Source organism: Oncorhynchus mykiss, chromosome 15 (genome assembly GCF_057628025.1).
Source record: "Oncorhynchus mykiss isolate SJ-2025 chromosome 15, ASM5762802v1, whole genome shotgun sequence".
Lineage (NCBI taxonomy): Eukaryota > Metazoa > Chordata > Actinopteri > Salmoniformes > Salmonidae > Oncorhynchus > Oncorhynchus mykiss.
In genome coordinates, this window is record NC_143036.1 from 85228862 (window position 1) to 85253191 (window position 24330).

Sequence of the window (24330 nt, forward strand, 5' to 3'; positions counted from 1 at the left end):
GAATAACACTACCTAGAGGAGGTACCTCTATCAGTATATACTATCAGTATATACTATCTGTAGAATAACACTACCTAGAGGAGGTCAGTTATATACCCTGTAATTTATAGAATAACACTACCTAGAGGAGGTACCTCTATCAGTATATACTATCAGTATATACTATCTGTAGAATAACACTACCTAGTGGAGGTATCTCTATCAGTATATACTATCTGTAGAATAACACTACCTAGTGGAGGTATCTCTATCTGTAGAATAACACTACCTAGAGGAGGTACCTCTATCAGTATATACTATCAGTATATACTATCTGTAGAATAACACTACCTAGTGGAGGTATCTCTATCAGTATATACTATCTGTAGAATAACACTACCTAGTGGAGGTATCTCTATCAGTATATACTATCTGTAGAATAACACTACCTAGTGGAGGTATCTCTATCAGTATATACTATCTGTAGAATAACACTACCTAGTGGAGGTATCTCTATCAGTATATACTATCTGTAGAATAACACTACCTAGTGGAGGTATCTCTATCAGTATATACTATCTGTAGAATAACACTACCTAGTGGAGGTATCTCTATCAGTATATACTATCTGTAGAATAACACTACCTAGTGGAGGTATCTCTATCAGTATATACTATCTGTAGAATAACACTACCTAGTGGAGGTATCTCTATCAGTATATACTATCTGTAGAATAACACTACCTAGTGGAGGTATCTCTATCAGTATATACTATCTGTAGAATAACACTACCTAGTGGAGGTTTCTCTATCAGTATATACTATCTGTAGAATAACACCACCTAGTGGAGGTATCTCTATCTGTAGAATAACACCACCTAGTGGAGGTATCTCTATCAGTATATACTATCTGTAGAATAACACTACCTAGTGGAGGTATCTCTATCAGTATATACTATCTGTAGAATAACACTACCTAGTGGAGGTATCTCTATCAGTATATACTATCTGTAGAATAACACTACCTAGTGGAGGTATCTCTATCTGTAGAATAACACCACCTAGTGGAGGTATCTCTATCAGTATATACTATCTGTAGAATAACACCACCTAGTGGAGGTATCTCTATCTGTAGAATAACACTACCTAGTGGAGGTATCTCTATCTGTAGAATAACACTACCTAGTGGAGGTATCTCTATCTGTAGAATAACACTACCTAGTGGAGGTATCTCTATCAGTATATACTATCTGTAGAATAACACCACCTAGTGGAGGTATCTCTATCTGTAGAATAACACTACCTAGTGGAGGTATCTCTATCTGTAGAATAACACTACCTAGTGGAGGTATCTCTATCAGTATATACTATCTGTAGAATAACACTACCTAGAGGAGGTATCTCTATCAGTATATACTATCTGTAGAATAACACTACCTAGTGGAGGTATCTCTATCACTATATACTATCTGTAGAATAACACTACCTAGAGGAGGTATCTCTATCGGTATCTCTATCTGTAAAATAACACTACCTAGAGGAGGTATCTCTATCAGTATATACTATCTGTAGAATAACACTACCTAGTGGAGGTTTCTCTATCAGTAGAATAACACCACCTAGTGGAGGTATCTCTATCTGTAGAATAACACTACCTAGTGGAGGTATCTCTATCAGTATATACTATCTGTAGAATAACACTACCTAGAGGAGGTATCTCTATCAGTATATACTATCTGTAGAATAACACTACCTAGTGGAGGTATCTCTGTCAGTATATACTATCTGTAGAATAACACTACCTAGTGGAGGTATCTCTATCTGTAGAATAACACTACCTAGAGGAGGTATCTCTATCGGTATATACTATCTGTAGAATAACACTATCTAGTGGCGGTATCTCTATCAGTAGAATAACACTACCTATAGGAGGTATCTCTATCGGTATATACTATCTGTAGAATAACACCACCTAGTGGAGGTATCTCTATCAGTAGAATAACACCACCTAGTGGAGGTATCTCTATCGGTATATACTATCTGTAGAATAACACCACCTAGTGGAGGTATCTCTATCTGTAGAATAACGCTACCTAGTGGAGGTATCTCTATCGGTATATACTATCTGTAGAATAACACTACCTACTGGAGGTATCTATATCAGTAGAATAACACCACCTAGTGGAGGTATCTCTATCAGTAGAATAACGCTACCTAGTGGAGGTATCTCTATCGGTATATACTATCTGTAGAATAACACTACCTACTGGAGGTATCTATATCAGTAGAATAACACCACCTAGTGGAGGTATCTCTATCTGTAGAATAACGCTACCTAGTGGAGGTATCTCTATCGGTATATACTATCTGTAGAATAACACTACCTAGTGGAGGTTTCTCTATCAGTAGAATAACACCACCTAGTGGAGGTTTCTCTATCAGTAGAATAACACCACCTAGTGGAGGTTTCTCTATCAGTAGAATAACACCACCTAGTGGAGGTTTCTCTATCAGTAGAATAACACTACCTAGTGGAGGTTTCTCTATCTGTAGAATAACACTACCTAGAGGAGGTATCTCTATCTGTAGAATAACACTACCTAGTGGAGGTATCTCTATCGGTATATACTATCTGTAGAATAACACTACCTAGAGGAGGTATCTCTATCTGTAGAATAACACTACCTAGTGGAGGTACCTCTATCAGTAGAATAACACCCCCTAGTGGAGGTATCTCTATCAGTAGAATAACACCCCCTAGTGGAGGTATCTGTATATACTATCTGTAGAATAACACCCCCTAGTGGAGGTATCTCTGAAACAGAAAGCGGAACCGTTGATTTGACCACGTGTGTGTTTGTCTCAGTGAGGTGTCAGTCGTGCTGACTAACATGTTATTTCCTGTCCCAGTCCAACACCCGTCACAAGGTGTTGGTGATGGAGTATTGTCCCTGTGGGAGTCTGTATACGGTGCTGGAGGAGTCTTCAAACGCCTACGGACTCCCCGAGGATGAGTTCCTCATCGTGCTACAGGACGTGGGTAAGAAGGACTGGACACACACACACACACCACACACACTCCCCGAGGATGAGTTCCTCATCGTGCTACAGGACGTGGGTAAGAAGGACTGGACACACACACACACACCACACCACACACACACCACACACCACACACACTCCCAGAGGATGAGTTCCTCATCGTGCTACAGGACGTGGGTAAGGACTGGACACACACACACCACACACCACACACACACACACACACCACACACACTCCCCGAGGATGAGTTCCTCATCGTGCTACAGGACGTGGGTAAGAAGGACTGGACACACACACCACACCACACCACACACCACACACACTCCCAGAGGATGAGTTCCTCATCGTGCTACAGGACGTGGGTAAGGACTGGACACACACACACCACACCACACCACACACACACCACACACCACACACACTCCCAGAGGATGAGTTCCTCATCGTGCTACAGGACGTGGGTAAGAAGGACTGGACACACACACACCACACACACTCCCCGAGGATGAGTTCCTCATCGTGCTACAGGACGTGGGTAAGAAGGACTGGACACACACACACACACACCACACCACACACACACCACACACCACACACACTCCCAGAGGATGAGTTCCTCATCGTGCTACAGGACGTGGGTAAGAAGGACTGGACACACACACACACACCACACACCACACACACTCCCAGAGGATGAGTTCCTCATCGTGCTACAGGACGTGGGTAAGAAGGACTGGACACACACACGCCACACACACCACACACACACCACACACCACACACACTCCCCGAGGATGAGTTCCTTATCGTGCTACAGGACGTGGGTAAGAAGGACTGGACACACACACGCCACACACACCACACACACACACCACACACCACACACACTCCCCGAGGATGAGTTCCTTATCGTGCTACAGGACGTGGGTAAGAAGGACTGGACACACACACACACACCACACCACACACACACCACACACCACACACACTCCCCGAGGATGAGTTCCTCATCGTGCTACAGGACGTGGGTAAGAAGGACTGGACACACACACACACACCACACACACTCCCCGAGGATGAGTTCCTCATCGTGCTACAGGACGTGGGTAAGAAGGACTGGACACACACACCACACACCACACACCACACCACACACCACACACCACACACCAAACACACACACACACACCACACACACACACACACAAACACACCTCTTACAGACACACAGACACCTTATCACCTCATCTCACCATCAACTACCTATTATCACCTCACCATCAACCAACCATTATCACCTCACCATCAACTACCCATTATCACCTCACCATCAACTACCCATTATCACCTCACCATCAACCACCCATTATCACCTCACCTCACCATCAACTACCCATTATCACCTCACCATCAACTACCCATTATCACCTCACCATCAACCAACCATTATCACCTCACCATCAACTACCCATTATCACCTCACCATCAACTACCCATTATCACCTCACCATCAACCACCCATTATCACCTCACCATCAACTACCCATTATCACCTCACCATCAACTACCCATTATCACCTCACCATCAACTACCCATTATCACCTCACCATCAACCACCCATTATCACCTCACCATCAACCACCCATTATCACCTCACCATCAACTACCCATTATCACCTCACCATCAACCACCCATTATCACATCACCATCAACCACCCATGATCACCTCACCATCAACCACCCATGATCACCTCACCATCAACCACCCATTATCACCTCACCATCAACCACCCATTATCACATCACCATCAACTACCCATTATCACCTCACCATCAACCACCCATGATCACATCACCATCAACTACCCATTATCACCTCACCATCAACTACCCATTATCACCTCACCATCAACCACCCATTATCACATCACCATCAACTACCCATTATCACCTCACCATCAACCACCCATGATCACATCACCATCAACTACCCATTATCACCTCACCATCAACCACCCATGATCACATCACCATCAACTACCCATTATCACCTCACCATCAACCACCCATGATCACCTCACCATCAACCACACATTATCACCTCACCATCAACCACCCATTATCACCTCACCATCAACCACCCATTATCATATCACCATCAACTACCCATTATCACCTCACCATCAACCACCCATTATCACTTCACCATCAACTACCTATTATCACCTCACCATCAACTACCCATTATCACCTCACCTCACCATCAACTACCCATAATCACATCACCATCAACTACCCATTATCACCTCATCTCAGCATCATCTACCCATTATCACCTCATCTCACCATCAACTACCCATTATCACCTCACCATCAACCACCCATTATCACCTCACCATCAACCACCCATTATCACCTCACCATCAACTACCCATTATCACCTCACCATCAACTACCCATTATCACCTCACCATCAACGGTGGTAATGACTTACGCTGCTCTGTGTGTTGAGGTGGTAATGACTGTAACGCTGCTCTGTGTGTTGAGGTGGTAATGCTGCTCTGTGTGTTTAGGTGGTAACGCTGCTCTGTGTTGAGGTGGTAATGACTGTAACACTGCTCTGTGTTGAGGTGGTAACGCTGCTCTGTGGTGAGGTGGTAACGCTGCTCTGTGGTTAGGTGGTAATGACTGTAACACTGCTCTGTGGGTTGAGGTGGTAATGACCGTAACGGTGCTCTGTGGGTTGAGGTGGTAATGACTAACACTGCTCTGTGTGTTGAGGTGGTAATGACTAACGCTGCTCTGTGTGTTGAGGTAATGACTAATGCTGCTCTGTGTGTTGAGGTGGTAATGACTGTAACGCTGTTCTGTGTGTTGAGGTGGTAATGACTAACGCTGCTCTGTGTGTTGAGGTGGTAATGCTGCTCTGTGTGTTGAGGTGGTAATGACTAATGCTGTTCTGTGTGTTGAGGTGGTAATGACTAACACTGCTCTGTGGGTTGAGGTGGTAATGACCGTAACGGTGCTCTGTGGGTTGAGGTGGTAATGACCGTAACGGTGCTTTGTGGGTTGAGGTGGTAATGACTTACGCTGCTCTGTGTGTTGAGGTGGTAATGACTAACGCTGCTCTGTGTTGAGGTGGTAATGACTAACGCTGCTCTGTGTGTTGAGGTGGAAACGGTGCTCTGTGTTGAGGTGGTAATGACTAACGCTGCTCTGTGTGTTGAGGTGGTAATGACTAACGCTGCTCTGTGTGTTGAGGTGGTAATGACTAATGCTGCTCTGTGTGTTGAGGTGATAATGACTAACGCTGCTCTGTGGGTTGAGGTGGTAATGACCGTAACGGTGCTCTGTGGGTTGAGTTGGTAATGACCGTAACAGTGCTTTGTGTGTTGAGGTGGTAATGACTGTAACGCTGTTCTGTGTGTTGAGGTGGTAATGACTTACGCTGCTCTGTGTGTTGAGGTGGTATTGACTAACGCAGCTCTGTGTTGAGGTGATAATGACTAACGCTGCTCTGTGTGTTGAGGTGGTAACGGTGCTCTGTGTGTTGAGGTGGTAATGACTAATGCTGCTCTGTGTGTTGAGGTGGTAATGACTAACGCTGCTCTGTGGGTTGAGGTGGTAATGACTGTAACGGTGCTCTGTGGGTTGAGGTGGTAATGACTAACGCTGCTCTGTGTGTTGAGGTGGTAACGCTTCTCTGTGTTGAGGTGGTAATGACTTACGCTGCTCTGTGTGTTGAGGTGGTAATGACCATAATGCTGCCCTGTGTGTTGAGGTGGTAATGACTAACGCTGCTGTGTGTGTTGAGGTGGTAACGCTGCTCTGTGGTAATGTGACTGTAATAACCCTGTCCTGTATATTAACAGTAGCCGGTATGAACCATCTCAGAGAGTACGGCATCGTGCACCGTGACATCAAACCAGGCAACATCATGCGTGTCATCGGCGAGGACGGGAGGTCCGTCTATAAACTGACTGATTTCGGAGCAGCCAGAGAACTAGATGACGATGAGCAGTTTGTCTCTCTTTACGGCACTGAGGAATATCTGGTGAGTCTCCTGACCTCCGACTTCTACCTGCCGTTTGGACCTCTCACCTACAATAGGACACTTTACTCATCTAAAGGAATAATCTGCTATAGACTTCAGCTCAACATGACGTGTGTGTCTCTCTGTGTGTCTCTCTGTGTGTGTCTCTCTGTGTGTGTCTCTCTGTGTGTGTCTCTCTGTGTGTGTCTCTCTGTTTGTGTCTCTCTGTGTGTGTCTCTCTGTGTGTCTCTCTCTGTCTCTCTGTGTGTATCTCTCTGTGTCTCTCTCTGTGTGTCTCTCTCTGTGTGTCTCTCTCTGTGTGTGTCTCTCTCTGTGTGTGTCTCTCTCTGTGTGTCTCTCTCTGTGTGTGTCTCTCTCTGTGTGTCTCTCTGTGTGTCTCTCTCTGTGTGTCTCTCTCTGTGTGTCTCTCTCTGTGTGTCTCTCTGTGTGTCTCTCTCTGTGTGTCTCTCTCTGTGTGTCTCTCTCTGTGTGTCTCTCTGTGTGTGTCTCTCTGTGTGTGTCTCTCTGTTTGTGTCTCTCTGTGTGTGTCTCTCTCTGTGTGTCTCTCTGTGTGTGTCTCTCTCTCTGTGTGTGTCTCTCTCTCTGTGTGTGTCTCTCTCTCTGTGTGTGTCTCTCTCTCTGTGTGTGTCTCTCTCTCTGTGTGTGTCTCTCTCTGTGTGTGTGTCTCTCTCTCTGTGTGTGTCTCTCTCTCTGTGTGTGTCTCTCTCTCTGTGTCTCTGTGTGTGTCTCTCTCTGTGTGTGTCTCTCTCTGTGTTTCTCTGTGTGTCTCTCTGTGTTTCTCTGTGTGTGTCTCTGTGTCTCTCTGTGTGTCTCTCTGTGTTTCTCTGTGTGTCTCTCTCTGTGTGTCTCTCTCTGTGTGTCTCTCTCTGTATCTCTCTCTGTATCTCTCTCTGTGTCTCTCTCTCTCTCTGTGTCTCTCTGTGTTTCTCTGTGTGTATCTCTCTCTCTGTGTCTCTCTCTGTGTGTCTCTCTCTGTGTGTCTCTCTGTGTGTCTCTCTCTCTGTCTCTCTCTCTGTGTCTCTCTGTGTGTCTCTCTCTCTGTCTCTCTCTCGGTGTCTCTCTGTGTGTCTCTCTCTCTCTGTGTCTCTCTGTATATCTCTGTGTGTCTCCAACAGCACCCTGACATGTATGAGCGTGCAGTGCTGAGGAAAGAGCACCAGAAGAAGTATGGAGCGACGGTTGACCTGTGGAGCATCGGAGTCACCTTCTTCCACGCTGCCACCGGGTCACTCCCCTTCAGACCCTTCGAAGGACCACGCAGGAACAAGGAAGTCATGTAAGAACTGCATCCTGGTGGTCTAAGAACTATATCCTGTTGACCTAGGGTGGTCTAGTGGTCTAAGAACTATATACTGGTGGTCTAGTGGTCTACGAACTGCATCCTGGTGACCTAGGGTGGTCTAAGAACTACATCCTCTTGACCTTGGGTGGTCTAGTGGTCTAAGAACTATATCCTGTTGACCTAGGGTGGTCTAAGAACTACATTATGTTGACCTAGGGTGGTCTAAGAACTACATCCTGTTGACCTATGGTGGTCTAGTGGTCTAAGAACTATATCCTGTTGACCTAGGGTGGTCTAAGAACTACATTCTGTTGACCTAGGGTGGTCTAAGAACCACATCCTGTTGACCTAGGGTGGTCTAAGAACTACATCCTCTTGACCTAGGGTGGTCTAGTGGTCTAAGAACTATATCCTGTTGACCTAGGGTGGTCTAAGAACTACATTATGTTGACCTAAGGTGGTCTAAGAACTACATCCTGTTGACCTATGGTGGTCTAGTGGTCTAAGAACTACATCCTGCTGACCTAGGGTGGTCTAAGAACTACATCCGGTTGACCTAGGGTGGTCTAAGAACTACATCCTGTTGACCTAGTGTGGTCTAAGAACTACATCCTGTTGACCTAGTGTGGTCTAAGAACTACATTCTGTTGACCTAGGGTGGTCTAAGAACTACATCCGGTTGACCTAGGGTGGTCTAAGAACTACATCCTGTTGACCTAGTGTGGTCTAAGAACTACATCCTGCTGACCTAGGGTGGTCTAAGAACTACATCCGGTTGACCTAGGGTGGTCTAAGAACTACATCCTGTTGACCTAGTGTGGTCTAAGAACTACATTCTGTTGACCTAGGGTGGTCTAAGAACTACATCCTGTTGACCTAGGGTGGTCTAAGAACTACATCCTGTTGACCTAGGGTGGTCTAAGAGCTACATCTTGTTGACCTAGGGTGGTGTTGACCCTTTGCTGTGATACTCGAAATTGAGCTCAGGTAAATCCTGTTTCCATTGATCATCCTTGAGATGTTTCTATAACTTGATTGGAGTCCACCTGTGTTAAATTCAACTGATTGGACATGATTTGGAAAGGCACACACCTGTCTATATAAGGTCCCACAGTTGACAGTGCATGTCAGAGCAAAAACCAAGCCATGAGGTCGAAGGGATTGTCCATAGAGCTCAGAGACAGGATTGTGTCGAGGCACAGATCTGGGGAAGGGTACCAAAACATTTCTGCAGTGTTGAATGTCTCCAAGAACACAGTGGCCTCCATCATTCTTAAATGGAAGAAGTATGGAACCACCAAGACTCTTTCTAGAGCTGGCTGCCCGGCCAAACTTAGCAATCGGGAGAAGGGCCTTGGTCAGGGAGGTGACTGAGAACCCAATGGTCACTCTGACAGAGCTCCAGAGTTCCTCTGTGGCAATTGGAGAACCTTCCAGAAGGACAAGCATCTCTGAAGTACACCACCAATCAAGCCTTTATAGTAGAGTGGCCAGACGGAAGCCACTCCTCAGTAAAAGGCACATGACAGCCCTCTTGGAGTTTGCCAAAAGGCACCTAAAGACTCTCAGACCAAGAGAAACAAGATTCTCTGGTTTGATGAAACCAAGATTGAACTCTTTAGCCTGAATGCCAGGCGTCACATCTGGAGGAAACCTGGCTCCATCCCTTCGGTGAAGCATGGTGGTGGCAGCATCATGCTGTGGGGGTGTTTTTCAGAGGCAGGGACTGGGAGACTAGTCAGGATCGAGGGAAAGATGAACAGAGTAAAGTACAGAGAGATCCTTGATGAAAACCTGCTCCAGAAACCTCAGGACCTCAGACTGGGGCGAAGGTTCACCTTCCAACAGGACAACGACCCTAAGCACAGAGCCACAATACAATGCAGGAGTTGCTTCGAGACAAGTCTCTGAATGTCCTTGAGTGGCCCAGCCAGAGCCCGGACTTGAACCCGATCGAACATCTCTGGAGAGACCTGAAAATAGCTGTGCAGCGACGCTCCCCATCCAACCTGACAGAGCTTGAGAGGAACTGCAGAGAAGAATGGTAGAAACTCCCCAAATACAGGTGTGCCAAGCTTGTAGCGTCATGCCCAAGAAGACTTGAGGCTGTAATCACTACCAAAGGTGCTTCAACAAAGTACTGAGTAAAGGCTCTGAATATTTACAACAACAAAAACAAAAAACCTGTGTTTGCTTTGTCATTATGAGCTATTGTGATGTCATTATGGGGTATTGTGATGTCATTATGAGCTATTGTGATGTCATTATGGCGTATTGTGTGTAGATTGATGAGGGAAAAAAACGATTTAATCCATTTTAGAATTAGGCTGTAACGTAACAAAATGTGGAAGAAGTCAAGAGGTCGGAATAGTTTCTGATTTTACTGTATATAGCTACCGCTGCAGCAGGGGCTCAGATCAGCCCACTGCTGTTTCAGGACCTGTCTCTTTCCTTTGGGCCCGTGTCCTGTTTCAAGACCTGTCTCTTTCCTCTGGGCCCGTGTCCTGTTTCAGGACCTGTCTCTTTCCTCTGGGCCCGTGTCCTGTTTTAGGACCTGTCTCTTTCCTCTGGGCCCGTGTCCTGTTTCAGGACCTGTCTCTTTCCTCTGGGCCCGTGTCCTGTTTCAGGACCTGTCTCTTTCCTCTGGGCCCGTGTCCTGTTTCAGGACCTGTCTCTTTCCTCTGGGCCCGGGTCCTGTTTCAGGACCTGTCTCTTTCCTCTGGGCCCGTGTCCTGTTTCAGGACCTGTCTCTTTCCTCTGGGCCCGTGTCCTGTTTCAGGACCTGTCTCTTTCCTCTGGGCCCGTGTCCTGTTTCAGGACCTGTCTCTTTCCTCTGGGCCCGTGTCCTGTTTCAGGACCTGTCTCTTTCCTCTGGGCCCGTGTCCTGTTTCAGGACCTGTCTCTTTCCTCTGGGCCCGTGTCCTGTTTCAGGACCTGTCTCTTTCCTCTGGGCCCGTGTCCTGTTTCAGGACCTGTCTCTTTCCTCTGGGCCCGTGTCCTGTTTCAGGACCTGTCTCTTTCCTCTGGGCCCGTGTCCTGTTTCAGGACCTGTCTCTTTCCTCTGGGCCCGTGTCCTGTTTCAGGACCTGTCTCTTTCCTCTAGGCCCGTGTCCTGTTTTAGGACCTGTCTCTTTCCTCTGGGCCCGTGTCCTGTTTCAGGACCTGTCTCTTTCCTCTGGGCCCGTGTCCTGTTTCAGGACCTGTCTCTTTCCTCTGGGCCCGTGTCCTGTTTTAGGACCTGTCTCTTTCCTCTGGGCCCGTGTCCTGTTTCAGGACCTGTCTCTTTCCTCTGGGCCCGTGTCCTGTTTTAGGACCTGTCTCTTTCCTCTGGGCCCGTGTCCTGTTTCAGGACCTGTCTCTTTCCTCTGGGCCCGGGTCCTGTTTCAGGACCTGTCTCTTTCCTCTGGGCCCGGGTCCTGTTTCAGGACCTGTCTCTTTCCTCTGGGCCCGGGTCCTGTTTCAGGACCTGTCTCTTTCCTCTGGGCCCGTGTCCTGTTTCAGGACCTGTCTCTTTCCTCTGGGCCCGTGTCCTGTTTCAGGACCTGTCTCTTTCCTCTGGGCCCGTGTCCTGTTTCAGGACCTGTCTCTTTCCTCTGGGCCCGTGTCCTGTTTCAGGACCTGTCTCTTTCCTCTGGGCCCGTGTCCTGTTTCAGGACCTGTCTCTTTCCTCTGGGCCCGTGTCTTGTTTCAGGACCTGTCTCTTTCCTCTGGGCCCGTGTCCTGTTTCAGGACCTGTCTCTTTCCTCTGGGCCCGTGTCCTGTTTCAGGACCTGTCTCTTTCCTCTGGGCCCGTGTCCTGTTTCAGGACCTGTCTCTTTCCTCTGGGCCCGTGTCCTGTTTCAGGACCTGTCTCTTTCCTCTGGGCCCGTGTCCTGTTTCAGGACCTGTCTCTTTCCTCTGGGCCCGTGTCCTGTTTCAGGACCTGTCTCTTTCCTCTGGGCCCGGGTCCTGTTTCAGGACCTGTCTCTTTCCTCTGGGCCCGTGTCCTGTTTCAGGACCTGTCTCTTTCCTCTGGGCCCGTGTCCTGTTTCAGGACCTGTCTCTTTCCTCTGGGCCCGTGTCCTGTTTCAGGACCTGTCTCTTTCCTCTGGGCCCGTGTCCTGTTTCAGGACCTGTCTCTTTCCTCTGGGCCCGTGTCCTGTTTCAGGACCTGTCTCTTTCCTCTGGGCCCGTGTCTTGTTTCAGGACCTGTCTCTTTCCTCTGGGCCCGTGTCCTGTTTCAGGACCTGTCTCTTTCCTCTGGGCCCGTGTCCTGTTTCAGGACCTGTCTCTTTCCTCTGGGCCCGTGTCTTGTTTCAGGACCTGTCTCTTTCCTCTGGGCCCGTGTCCTGTTTCAGGACCTGTCTCTTTCCTCTGGGCCCGTGTCCTGTTTCAGGACCTGTCTCTTTCCTCTGGGCCCGTGTCCTGTTTCAGGACCTGTCTCTTTCCTCTGGGCCCGTGTCCTGTTTCAGGACCTGTCTCTTTCCTCTGGGCCCGTGTCCTGTTTCAGGACCTGTCTCTTTCCTCTGGGCCCGTGTCCTGTTTCAGGACCTGTCTCTTTCCTCTGGGCCCGTGTCCTGTTTCAGGACCTGTCTCTTTCCTCTGGGCCCGTGTCCTGTTTCAGGACCTGTCTCTTTCCTCTGGGCCCGTGTCCTGTTTCAGGACCTGTCTCTTTCCTCTAGGCCCGTGTCCTGTTTTAGGACCTGTCTCTTTCCTCTGGGCCCGTGTCCTGTTTCAGGACCTGTCTCTTTCCTCTGGGCCCGTGTCCTGTTTCAGGACCTGTCTCTTTCCTCTGGGCCCGTGTCCTGTTTTAGGACCTGTCTCTTTCCTCTGGGCCCGTGTCCTGTTTCAGGACCTGTCTCTTTCCTCTGGGCCCGTGTCCTGTTTTAGGACCTGTCTCTTTCCTCTGGGCCCGTGTCCTGTTTCAGGACCTGTCTCTTTCCTCTGGGCCCGGGTCCTGTTTCAGGACCTGTCTCTTTCCTCTGGGCCCGGGTCCTGTTTCAGGACCTGTCTCTTTCCTCTGGGCCCGGGTCCTGTTTCAGGACCTGTCTCTTTCCTCTGGGCCCGTGTCCTGTTTCAGGACCTGTCTCTTTCCTCTGGGCCCGTGTCCTGTTTCAGGACCTGTCTCTTTCCTCTGGGCCCGTGTCCTGTTTCAGGACCTGTCTCTTTCCTCTGGGCCCGTGTCCTGTTTCAGGACCTGTCTCTTTCCTCTGGGCCCGTGTCCTGTTTCAGGACCTGTCTCTTTCCTCTGGGCCCGTGTCTTGTTTCAGGACCTGTCTCTTTCCTCTGGGCCCGTGTCCTGTTTCAGGACCTGTCTCTTTCCTCTGGGCCCGTGTCCTGTTTCAGGACCTGTCTCTTTCCTCTGGGCCCGTGTCCTGTTTCAGGACCTGTCTCTTTCCTCTGGGCCCGTGTCCTGTTTCAGGACCTGTCTCTTTCCTCTGGGCCCGTGTCCTGTTTCAGGACCTGTCTCTTTCCTCTGGGCCCGTGTCCTGTTTCAGGACCTGTCTCTTTCCTCTGGGCCCGGGTCCTGTTTCAGGACCTGTCTCTTTCCTCTGGGCCCGTGTCCTGTTTCAGGACCTGTCTCTTTCCTCTGGGCCCGTGTCCTGTTTCAGGACCTGTCTCTTTCCTCTGGGCCCGTGTCCTGTTTCAGGACCTGTCTCTTTCCTCTGGGCCCGTGTCCTGTTTCAGGACCTGTCTCTTTCCTCTGGGCCCGTGTCCTGTTTCAGGACCTGTCTCTTTCCTCTGGGCCCGTGTCTTGTTTCAGGACCTGTCTCTTTCCTCTGGGCCCGTGTCCTGTTTCAGGACCTGTCTCTTTCCTCTGGGCCCGTGTCCTGTTTCAGGACCTGTCTCTTTCCTCTGGGCCCGTGTCCTGTTTCAGGACCTGTCTCTTTCCTCTGGGCCCGTGTCCTGTTTTAGGACCTGTCTCTTTCCTCTGGGCCCGTGTCCTGTTTCAGGACCTGTCTCTTTCCTCTGGGCCCGTGTCCTGTTTCAGGACCTGTCTCTTTCCTCTGGGCCCGTGTCCTGTTTCAGGACCTGTCTCTTTCCTCTGGGCCCGGGTCCTGTTTCAGGACCTGTCTCTTTCCTCTGGGCCCGTGTCCTGTTTCAGGACCTGTCTCTTTCCTCTGGGCCCGTGTCCTGTTTCAGGACCTGTCTCTTTCCTCTGGGCCCGTGTCCTGTTTCAGGACTTGTCTCTTTCCTCTGGGCCCGTGTCCTGTTTTAGGACCTGTCTCTTTCCTCTGGGCCCGTGTCCTGTTTCAGGACCTGTCTCTTTCCTCTGGGCCCGGGTCCTGTTTCAGGACCTGTCTCTTTCCTCTGGGCCCGTGTCCTGTTTCAGGACCTGTCTCTTTCCTCTGGGCCCGGGTCCTGTTTCAGGACCTGTCTCTTTCCTCTGGGCCCGTGTCCTGTTTCAGGACCTGTCTCTTTCCTCTGGGCCCGTGTCCTGTTTCAGGACCTGTCTCTTTCCTCTGGGCCCGTGTCCTGTTTTAGGACCTGTCTCTTTCCTCTGGGCCCGTGTCCTGTTTCAGGACCTGTCTCTTTCCTCTGGGCCCGGGTCCTGTTTCAGGACCTGTCTCTTTCCTCTGGGCCCGTGTCCTGTTTCAGGACCTGTCTCTTTCCTCTGGGCCCGGGTCCTGTTTCAGGACCTGTCTCTTTCCTCTGGGCCCGTGTCCTGTTTCAGGACCTGTCTCTTTCCTCTGGGCCCGTGTCCTGTTTCAGGACCTGTCTCTTTCCTCTGGGCCCGTGTCCTGTTTCAGGACCTGTCTCTTTCCTCTGGGCCCGTGTCCTGTTTCAGGACCTGTCTCTTTCCTCTGGGCCCGTGTCCTGTTTCAGGACCTGTCTCTTTCCTCTGGGCCCGTGTCTTGTTTCAGGACCTGTCTCTTTCCTCTGGGCCCGTGTCCTGTTTCAGGACCTGTCTCTTTCCTCTGGGCCCGTGTCCTGTTTCAGGACCTGTCTCTTTCCTCTGGGCCCGTGTCCTGTTTCAGGACCTGTCTCTTTCCTCTGGGCCCGTGTCCTGTTTTAGGACCTGTCTCTTTCCTCTGGGCCCGTGTCCTGTTTCAGGACCTGTCTCTTTCCTCTGGGCCCGTGTCCTGTTTCAGGACCTGTCTCTTTCCTCTGGGCCCGTGTCCTGTTTCAGGACCTGTCTCTTTCCTCTGGGCCCGGGTCCTGTTTCAGGACCTGTCTCTTTCCTCTGGGCCCGGGTCCTGTTTCAGGACCTGTCTCTTTCCTCTGGGCCCGTGTCCTGTTTCAGGACCTGTCTCTTTCCTCTGGGCCCGTGTCCTGTTTCAGGACCTGTCTCTTTCCTCTGGGCCCGTGTCCTGTTTTAGGACCTGTCTCTTTCCTCTGGGCCCGTGTCCTGTTTCAGGACCTGTCTCTTTCCTCTGGGCCCGGGTCCTGTTTCAGGACCTGTCTCTTTCCTCTGGGCCCGTGTCCTGTTTCAGGACCTGTCTCTTTCCTCTGGGCCCGGGTCCTGTTTCAGGACCTGTCTCTTTCCTCTGGGCCCGTGTCCTGTTTTAGGACCTGTCTCTTTCCTCTGGGCCCGTGTCCTGTTTCAGGACCTGTCTCTTTCCTCTGGGCCCGTGTCCTGTTTCAGGACCTGTCTCTTTCCTCTGGGCCCGTGTCCTGTTTCAGGACCTGTCTCTTTCCTCTGGGCCCGGGTCCTGTTTCAGGACCTGTCTCTTTCCTCTGGGCCCGGGTCCTGTTTCAGGACCTGTCTCTTTCCTCTGGGCCCGTGTCCTGTTTCAGGACCTGTCTCTTTCCTCTGGGCCCGTGTCCTGTTTCAGGACCTGTCTCTTTCCTCTGGGCCCGTGTCCTGTTTCAGGACCTGTCTCTTTCCTCTGGGCCCGTGTCCTGTTTCAGGACCTGTCTCTTTCCTCTGGGCCCGTGTCCTGTTTCAGGACCTGTCTCTTTCCTCTGGGCCCGTGTCCTGTTTCAGGACCTGTCTCTTTCCTCTGGGCCCGTGTCCTGTTTCAGGACCTGTCTCTTTCCTCTGGGCCCGTGTCCTGTTTCAGGACCTGTCTCTTTCCTCTGGGCCCGTGTCCTGTTTCAGGACCTGTCTCTTTCCTCTGGGCCCGTGTCCTGTTTCAGGACCTGTCTCTTTCCTCTGGGCCCGTGTCCTGTTTCAGGACCTGTCTCTTTCCTCTGGGCCCGTGTCCTGTTTCAGGACCTGTCTCTTTCCTCTGGGCCCGTGTCCTGTTTCAGGACCTGTCTCTTTCCTCTGGGCCCGTGTCCTGTTTCAGGACCTGTCTCTTTCCTCTGGGCCCGTGTCCTGTTTCAGGACCTGTCTCTTTCCTCTGGGCCCGTGTCCTGTTTCAGGACCTGTCTCTTTCCTCTGGGCCCGTGTCCTGTTTCAGGACCTGTCTCTTTCCTCTGGGCCCGTGTCCTGTTTCAGGACCTGTCTCTTTCCTCTGGGCCCGTGTCCTGTTTCAGGACCTGTCTCTTTCCTCTGGGCCCGTGTCCTGTTTCAGGACCTGTCTCTTTCCTCTGGGCCCGTGTCCTGTTTCAGGACCTGTCTCTTTCCTCTGGGCCCGTGTCCTGTTTCAGGACCTGTCTCTTTCCTCTGGGCCCGTGTCCTGTTTCAGGACCTGTCTCTTTCCTCTGGGCCCGTGTCCTGTTTCAGGACCTGTCTCTTTCCTCTGGGCCCGTGTCCTGTTTCAGGACCTGTCTCTTTCCTCTGGGCCCGTGTCCTGTTTTAGGACCTGTCTCTTTCCTCTGGGCCCGTGTCCTGTTTCAGGACCTGTCTCTTTCCTCTGGGCCCGTGTCCTGTTTCAGGACCTGTCTCTTTCCTCTGGGCCCGTGTCCTGTTTCAGGACCTGTCTCTTTCCTCTGGGCCCGGGTCCTGTTTCAGGACCTGTCTCTTTCCTCTGGGCCCGTGTCCTGTTTCAGGACCTGTCTCTTTCCTCTGGGCCCGTGTCCTGTTTCAGGACCTGTCTCTTTCCTCTGGGCCCGTGTCCTGTTTCAGGACCTGTCTCTTTCCTCTGGGCCCGTGTCCTGTTTTAGGACCTGTCTCTTTCCTCTGGGCCCGTGTCCTGTTTCAGGACCTGTCTCTTTCCTCTGGGCCCGGGTCCTGTTTCAGGACCTGTCTCTTTCCTCTGGGCCCGTGTCCTGTTTCAGGACCTGTCTCTTTCCTCTGGGCCAGGGTCCTGTTTCAGGACCTGTCTCTTTCCTCTGGGCCCGTGTCCTGTTTCAGGACCTGTCTCTTTCCTCTGGGCCCGGGTCCTGTTTCAGGACCTGTCTCTTTCCTCTGGGCCCGTGTCCTGTTTCAGGACCTGTCTCTTTCCTCTGGGCCCGGGTCCTGTCCAATAAAGCACAAATAGGAGAGGAGTGGCTCATTGAAGTCCGTTGGACAGGTGGATAGGTGTGACAGCATCTGTAAAATGAGATGAGATGTTTGTCTCGGTGACTGAAGGTTTTGTATAGTGACGTTGTTGTCCTGTCTCCCATCAGGTATAAAATCATCACAGAGAAGCCGTCAGGAACCGTCTCTGGGCAGCAGAAGTTTGAGAACGGGAAGATTGAGTGGAGCACAGAGATGCCTGTCTCCTGCAACCTGTCCAAGTACGTACTTTAGTCTACCCCCTGACCTCTACCCCCTGACCTCTACCCCCTGACCTCTACCCCCTGACCTCTACCCCCTGACCTCTACCCCTGACCTCTACCCCTGTCTACTGCAGCTCCTCCAAGTAGGTCCTCTGCTCCATTAAAACTAGTAAATTACCTGACCTCTAATCACCTGACCTCTAACCCCCTGACCTCTCTCTCCTCCATGGGCCTCCAGAGCTTGCTTACCCCAGTCCTAGCCAAAATCTTGGAGGCTGACCTCTAACCTCTGACCTCTCTCTCTCTCCTCCAGGGGCCTCCAGAGCTTGCTGACCCCAGTCCTAGCCAACATCTTGGAGTCTGACCTCTGACCTCTCTCTCTCTCCTCCAGGGGCCTCCAGAGCTTGCTGACCCCAGTCCTAGCCAACATCTTGGAAGCTGACCTCTAACCTCTGACCTCTCTCTCTCTCCTCCAGGGGCCTCCAGAGCTTGCTGACCCCAGTCCTAGCCAACATCTTGGAGGCTGACCTCTAACCTCTGACCTCTCTCTCCTCCAGGGGCCTCCAGAGCTTGCTGACCCCAGTCCTAGCCAACATCTTGGAGGCTGACCAGGAGAAGTGTTGGGGCTTTGACCAGTTCTTTGCTGAGACCAGTGATATCCTGCATCGTACCGTGGTGTTGGTCTTCAGTCTACAGCAGGCTACTCTCCACTACATCTACATCCACCAGTACAATACGTGAGTCTCTCCACCAGTACAATACGTGAGTCTCTACTACATCTACATCCACCAGTACAATACGTGTGTTTCTCCACCACTACAATACGTGAGTCTCTCCACCACTACAATACGTGAGTCTCTCCACCAGTACAATACGTGAGTCTCTACTACATCTACATCCACCAGTACAATACGTGAGTCTCTCCACCAGTACAATACGTGAGTCTCCACTACATCTACATCCACCAGTACAATACGTGAGTCTCTACTACATCTACATCCACCAGTACAATACGTGAGTCTCCACTACATCTACATCCACCAGTACAATACGTGAGTCTCCACTACATCTACATCCACCACTACAATACGTGAGTCTCCACTACATCTACATCCACCACTACAATACGTGAGTCTCCACTACATCTACATCCACCAGTACAATACGTGAGTCTCCACTACATCTACATCCACCAGTACAATACGTGAGTCTCCACTACATCTACATCCACCAGTACAATACGTGAGTCTCTACTACATCTACATCCACCAGTACAATACGTGAGTCTCCACTACATCTACATCCACCAGTACAATACGTGAGTCTCTCCACCACTACAATACGTGAGTCTCTCCACCACTACAATACGTGAGTCTCTCCACCAGTACAATACGTGAGTCTCCACTACATCTACATCCACCAGTACAATACGTTACAGCCTTATTCTAAAATGTATAAAATTATTTTTTCACCTCATCAATCTACACACAATACCCCATAATGACATCACAATACCCCATAATGACATCACAATACCCCATAATGACAAAGCAAAAAATTGTTTTTAGTTATTTTTGCACCTTCCAGAACGACAACCGTCTCTGCAGCACTCCACCAATCAGGTCTTTATGGTAGAGTGGCCCGACAGAAGCCACTCTTCAGGTAGAGGCACATGACAGCCCACTTGGAGTTTGCCAAAAGGCACCTAAAGACTCTCAGACCAGGAGAAACAAGATTCTCTGGTGTGATGAAACCAAGTTTGTACTCTTGGCCTGAATGCCAAGCGTCATGTCTGGAGGAAACCTGGCAGCATCCCTACAGTGAAGCATGGTGGTGGCGGCACCATCCCTACAGTGAAGCATGGTGGTGGCGGCACCATCCCTACAGTGAAGCATGGTGGTGGCAGCACATCCCTACAGTGAAGCATGGTGGTGGCGGCACCATCCCTACAGTGAAGCATGGTGGCGGCAGCATCATGCTGTGGGATGTTTTTCAGCGGCAGGGACTGGCGTAGCAAAGTACAGAGATCCTTGATGAAAACCTGCTCCAGAGCACTCAGGACCTCAGACTGGGGCGAAGGTTCACCGTCCAACGACCCTAATTACACATCCAAGACAACGCTGGAGTGGCTTCGGGACAAATATTTGAATGTCCTTGAGTGGCCCAGCCAGAGCCCGGACTTGAACCCGATCGAACATCTCTGGAGAGACCTGAAAATAGCTGTGCAGCGACGCTCTCCACCCAACCTGACAGAGCCTGACAGTATCTGCAGAGAAGAATGGGAGATCCTCCCCAAATACAGGTGTGCCAAACTTTAGGGTCACCGTTGATAATGACAGACTCTGGTTGTGATCCTCCTCTCCGAGGATGTCGGATAGGACAAATAGGACCAAAAAAAACACTGACCATACACACAGAATGATTACTTTTCCCTGTAAACTGCTCCGAGAGATAGAGGCTGACCCTTAACCTCTGACCTCTCTCCCCAGGGCGACTCTCTTCCAGGAGCTGTTGTCTCGTCGGTGCAGTATCCCGGTCCACAACCAGGAGCTCCTGTACGAGGGGCGACGCCTACAGCTTGAGCCCAACCGCCAAGCCCAGACCTTCCCGCGGACCTCCAGAGACAACCCCATCATGCTGCTCAGCAGAGAGTCCGTAGCTACAGTGGGGCTCATCTTCGAGGACCGTAAGAGTCTTTATTATTAGCATCGATGTGGAAATGGGATTTACACTGAACACAAATACAGACAACATGTGAAGTGTTGGTGCCATGTTTTCATCAGCTGAAATGAAAGATCCCGGAAATGTTCCGTACGCACAGAAAGATGATTTCTCTCACGTTTTGGGCACGAATTTGTTTTACATCCCCGTTACGTAGCATTTCTCCTTTGACAAGATAATTGACCTGACTGCAGTTCGGGGTCGTAATCGACTTCGTTGGGAAAACGCTTCCCTTCGATGTCCACTGACACGCTGGAGAAGCTCTTCACGGACGAATCCCGGTTTAAACTACCGGGGCAGACGGCGTTGTGAACAGAGTGCCTCATGATGGGGTTAAAGCTCTTCACGGACGAATCCCGGTTTAAACTACCGGGGCAGACGGCGTTGTGAACAGAGTGCCTCATGATGGGGTTAAAGCTCTTCACGGACGAATCCCGGTTTAAACTACCGGGGCAGACGGCGTTGTGAACAGAGTGCCTCATGATGGGGTTAAAGCTCTTCACGGACGAATCCCGGTTTAAACTACCGGGGCAGACGGCGTTGTGAACAGAGTGCCCCATGATGGGGTTAAAGCTCTTCACGGACGAATCCCGGTTTAAACTACCGGGGCAGACGGCGTTGTGAACAGAGTGCCCCATGATGGGGTTAAAGCTCTTCACGGACGAATCCCGGTTTAAACTACCGGGGCAGACGGCGTTGTGAACAGAGTGCCTCATGATGGGGTTAAAGCTCTTCACGGACGAATCCCGGTTTAAACTACCGGGGCAGACGGCGTTGTGAACAGAGTGCCCCATGATGGGGTTAAAGCTCTTCACGGACGAATCCCGGTTTAAACTGTACCGGGGCAGACGGCGTTGTGAACAGAGTGCCTCATGATGGGGTTAAAGCTCTTCACGGACGAATCCCGGTTTAAACTGTACCGGGGCAGACGGCGTTGTGAACAGAGTGCCTCATGATGGGGTTAAAGCTCTTCACGGACGAATCCCGGTTTAAACTACCGGGGCAGACGGCGTTGTGAACAGAGTGCCCCATGATGGGGTTAAAGCTCTTCACGGACGAATCCCGGTTTAAACTACCGGGGCAGACGGCGTTGTGAACAGAGTGCCCCATGATGGGGTTAAAGCTCTTCACGGACGAATCCCGGTTTAAACTACCGGGGCAGACGGCGTTGTGAACAGAGTGCCTCATGATGGGGTTAAAGCTCTTCACGGACGAATCCCGGTTTAAACTACCGGGGCAGACGGCGTTGTGAACAGAGTGCCTCATGATGGGGTTAAAGCTCTTCACGGACGAATCCCGGTTTAAACTACCGGGGCAGACGGCGTTGTGAACAGAGTGCCTCATGATGGGGTTAAAGCTCTTCACGGACGAATCCCGGTTTAAACTACCGGGGCAGACGGCGTTGTGAACAGAGTGCCCCATGATAGGGTTAAAGCTCTTCACGGACGAATCCCGGTTTAAACTGTACCGGGGCAGACGGCGTTGTGAACAGAGTGCCTCATGATGGGGTTAAAGCTCTTCACGGACGAATCCCGGTTTAAACTGTACCGGGGCAGACGGCGTTGTGAACAGAGTGCCTCATGATGGGGTTAAAGCTCTTCACGGACGAATCCCGGTTTAAACTACCGGGGCAGACGGCGTTGTGAACAGAGTGCCCCATGATGGGGTTAAAGCTCTTCACGGACGAATCCCGGTTTAAACTGTACTGGGGCAGACGGCGTTGTGAACAGAGTGCCTCATGATGGGGTTAAAGCTCTTCACGGACAAATCCCGGTTTAAACTACCGGGGCAGACGGCGTTGTGAACAGAGTGCCTCATGATGGGGTTAAAGCTCTTCACGGACGAATCCCGGTTTAAACTACCAGGGCAGACGGCGTTGTGAACAGAGTGCCTCATGATGGGGTTAAAGCTCTTCACGGACGAATCCCGGTTTAAACTGTACCGGGGCAGACGGCGTTGTGAACAGAGTGCCTCATGATGGGGTTAAAGCTCTTCACGGACGAATCCCGGTTTAAACTACCGGGGCAGACGGCGTTGTGAACAGAGTGCCCCATGATGGGGTTAAAGCTCTTCACGGACGAATCCCGGTTTAAACTACCGGGGCAGACGGCGTTGTGAACAGAGTGCCCCATGATGGGGTTAAAGCTCTTCACGGACGAATCCCGGTTTAAACTACCGGGGCAGACGGCGTTGTGAACAGAGTGCCCCATGATGGGGTTAAAGCTCTTCACGGACGAATCCCGGTTTAAACTGTACCGGGGCAGACGGCGTTGTGAACAGAGTGCCTCATGATGGGGTTAAAGCTCTTCACGGACGAATCCCGGTTTAAACTACCGGGGCAGACGGCGTTGTGAACAGAGTGCCTCATGATGGGGTTAAAGCTCTTCACGGACGAATCCCGGTTTAAACTACCGGGGCAGACGGCGTTGTGAACAGAGTGCCCCATGATGGGGTTAAAGCTCTTCACGGACGAATCCCGGTTTAAACTGTACCGGGGCAGCCGGCGTTGTGAACAGAGTGCCTCATGATGGGGTTAAAGCTCTTCACGGACGAATCCCGGTTTAAACTGTACCGGGGCAACGGCGTTGTGAACAGAGTGCCTCATGATGGGGTTAAAGCTCTTCACGGACGAATCCCGGTTTAAACTACCGGGGCAGACGGCGTTGTGAACAGAGTGCCTCATGATGGGGTTAAAGCTCTTCGCGGACGAATCCCGGTTTAAACTACCGGGGCAGACGGCGTTGTGAACAGAGTGCCTCATGATGGGGTTAAAGCTCTTCACGGACGAATCCCGGTTTAAACTACCGGGGCAGACGGCGTTGTGAACAGAGTGCCCCATGATTGGGTTAAAGCTCTTCACGGACGAATCCCGGTTTAAACTACCGGGGCAGACGGCGTTGTGAACAGAGTGCCTCATGATGGGGTTAAAGCTCTTCACGGACGAATCCCGGTTTAAACTACCGGGGCAGACGGCGTTGTGAACAGAGTGCCTCATGATGGGGTTAAAGCTCTTCACGGACGAATCCCGGTTTAAACTGTACCGGGGCAACGGCGTTGTGAACAGAGTGCCTCATGATGGGGTTAAAGCTCTTCACGGACGAATCCCGGTTTAAACTACCGGGGCAGACGGCGTTGTGAACAGAGTGCCTCATGATGGGGTTAAAGCTCTTCGCGGACGAATCCCGGTTTAAACTACCGGGGCAGACGGCGTTGTGAACAGAGTGCCTCATGATGGGGTTAAAGCTCTTCACGGACGAATCCCGGTTTAAACTACCGGGGCAGACGGCGTTGTGAACAGAGTGCCTCATGATGGGGTTATGGTAATGGGCAGGCATAAGCTATGAACAACCAACACAGTTACATTTTATTGATGGCAATTTGAATGCACAGAGATACCGTGACGACATCTGGCACCATCACCTCATGTTCCAGCATGATAATGCACGTCTCAAGGATCTGTACACAATTCCAGGAAGCTGAAAATGTCCCAGTTCTTCCATGGCCTGCATACTCATTAAACATGCCACCCCATTGAGCATGTTTGGGATGTCCTGGATCGACGTGTACGACAGTGTGTTCCAGTTCCTGACAATATCCAGCAACTCCACACAGCCATTGAAGAGGAGTGGGACAACATTCCACAGGCCACAATCAACAGCCTGATCAACTCAATGCGAAGGAGACGTGTCACGTTGCATGAGGCAAATGGTGGTCACACCATTTAACGACAGACAGAC

At 50.7% G+C, this 24330-nt stretch overlaps 1 protein-coding gene across 5 annotated transcripts in view; it reads left to right on the top strand.

Moving 5' to 3' along the window:
* tbk1 (TANK-binding kinase 1) overlaps positions 1 to 24330 on the top strand; it is a 58982-nt gene that overhangs the window by 11250 nt on the left and 23402 nt on the right. For all 5 annotated transcript variants that reach the window (XM_090201447.1, XM_090201446.1, XM_090201443.1 and 2 more), the window contains 6 exons: positions 2889 to 3018; positions 6896 to 7077; positions 8193 to 8353; positions 17780 to 17890; positions 18430 to 18609; positions 20362 to 20558. In XM_090201447.1, the coding sequence (XP_090057573.1) occupies positions 2889 to 3018; positions 6896 to 7077; positions 8193 to 8353; positions 17780 to 17890; positions 18430 to 18609; positions 20362 to 20558 (961 nt within the window). The remainder of the gene's footprint in view (positions 1 to 2888; positions 3019 to 6895; positions 7078 to 8192; positions 8354 to 17779; positions 17891 to 18429; positions 18610 to 20361; positions 20559 to 24330) is intronic.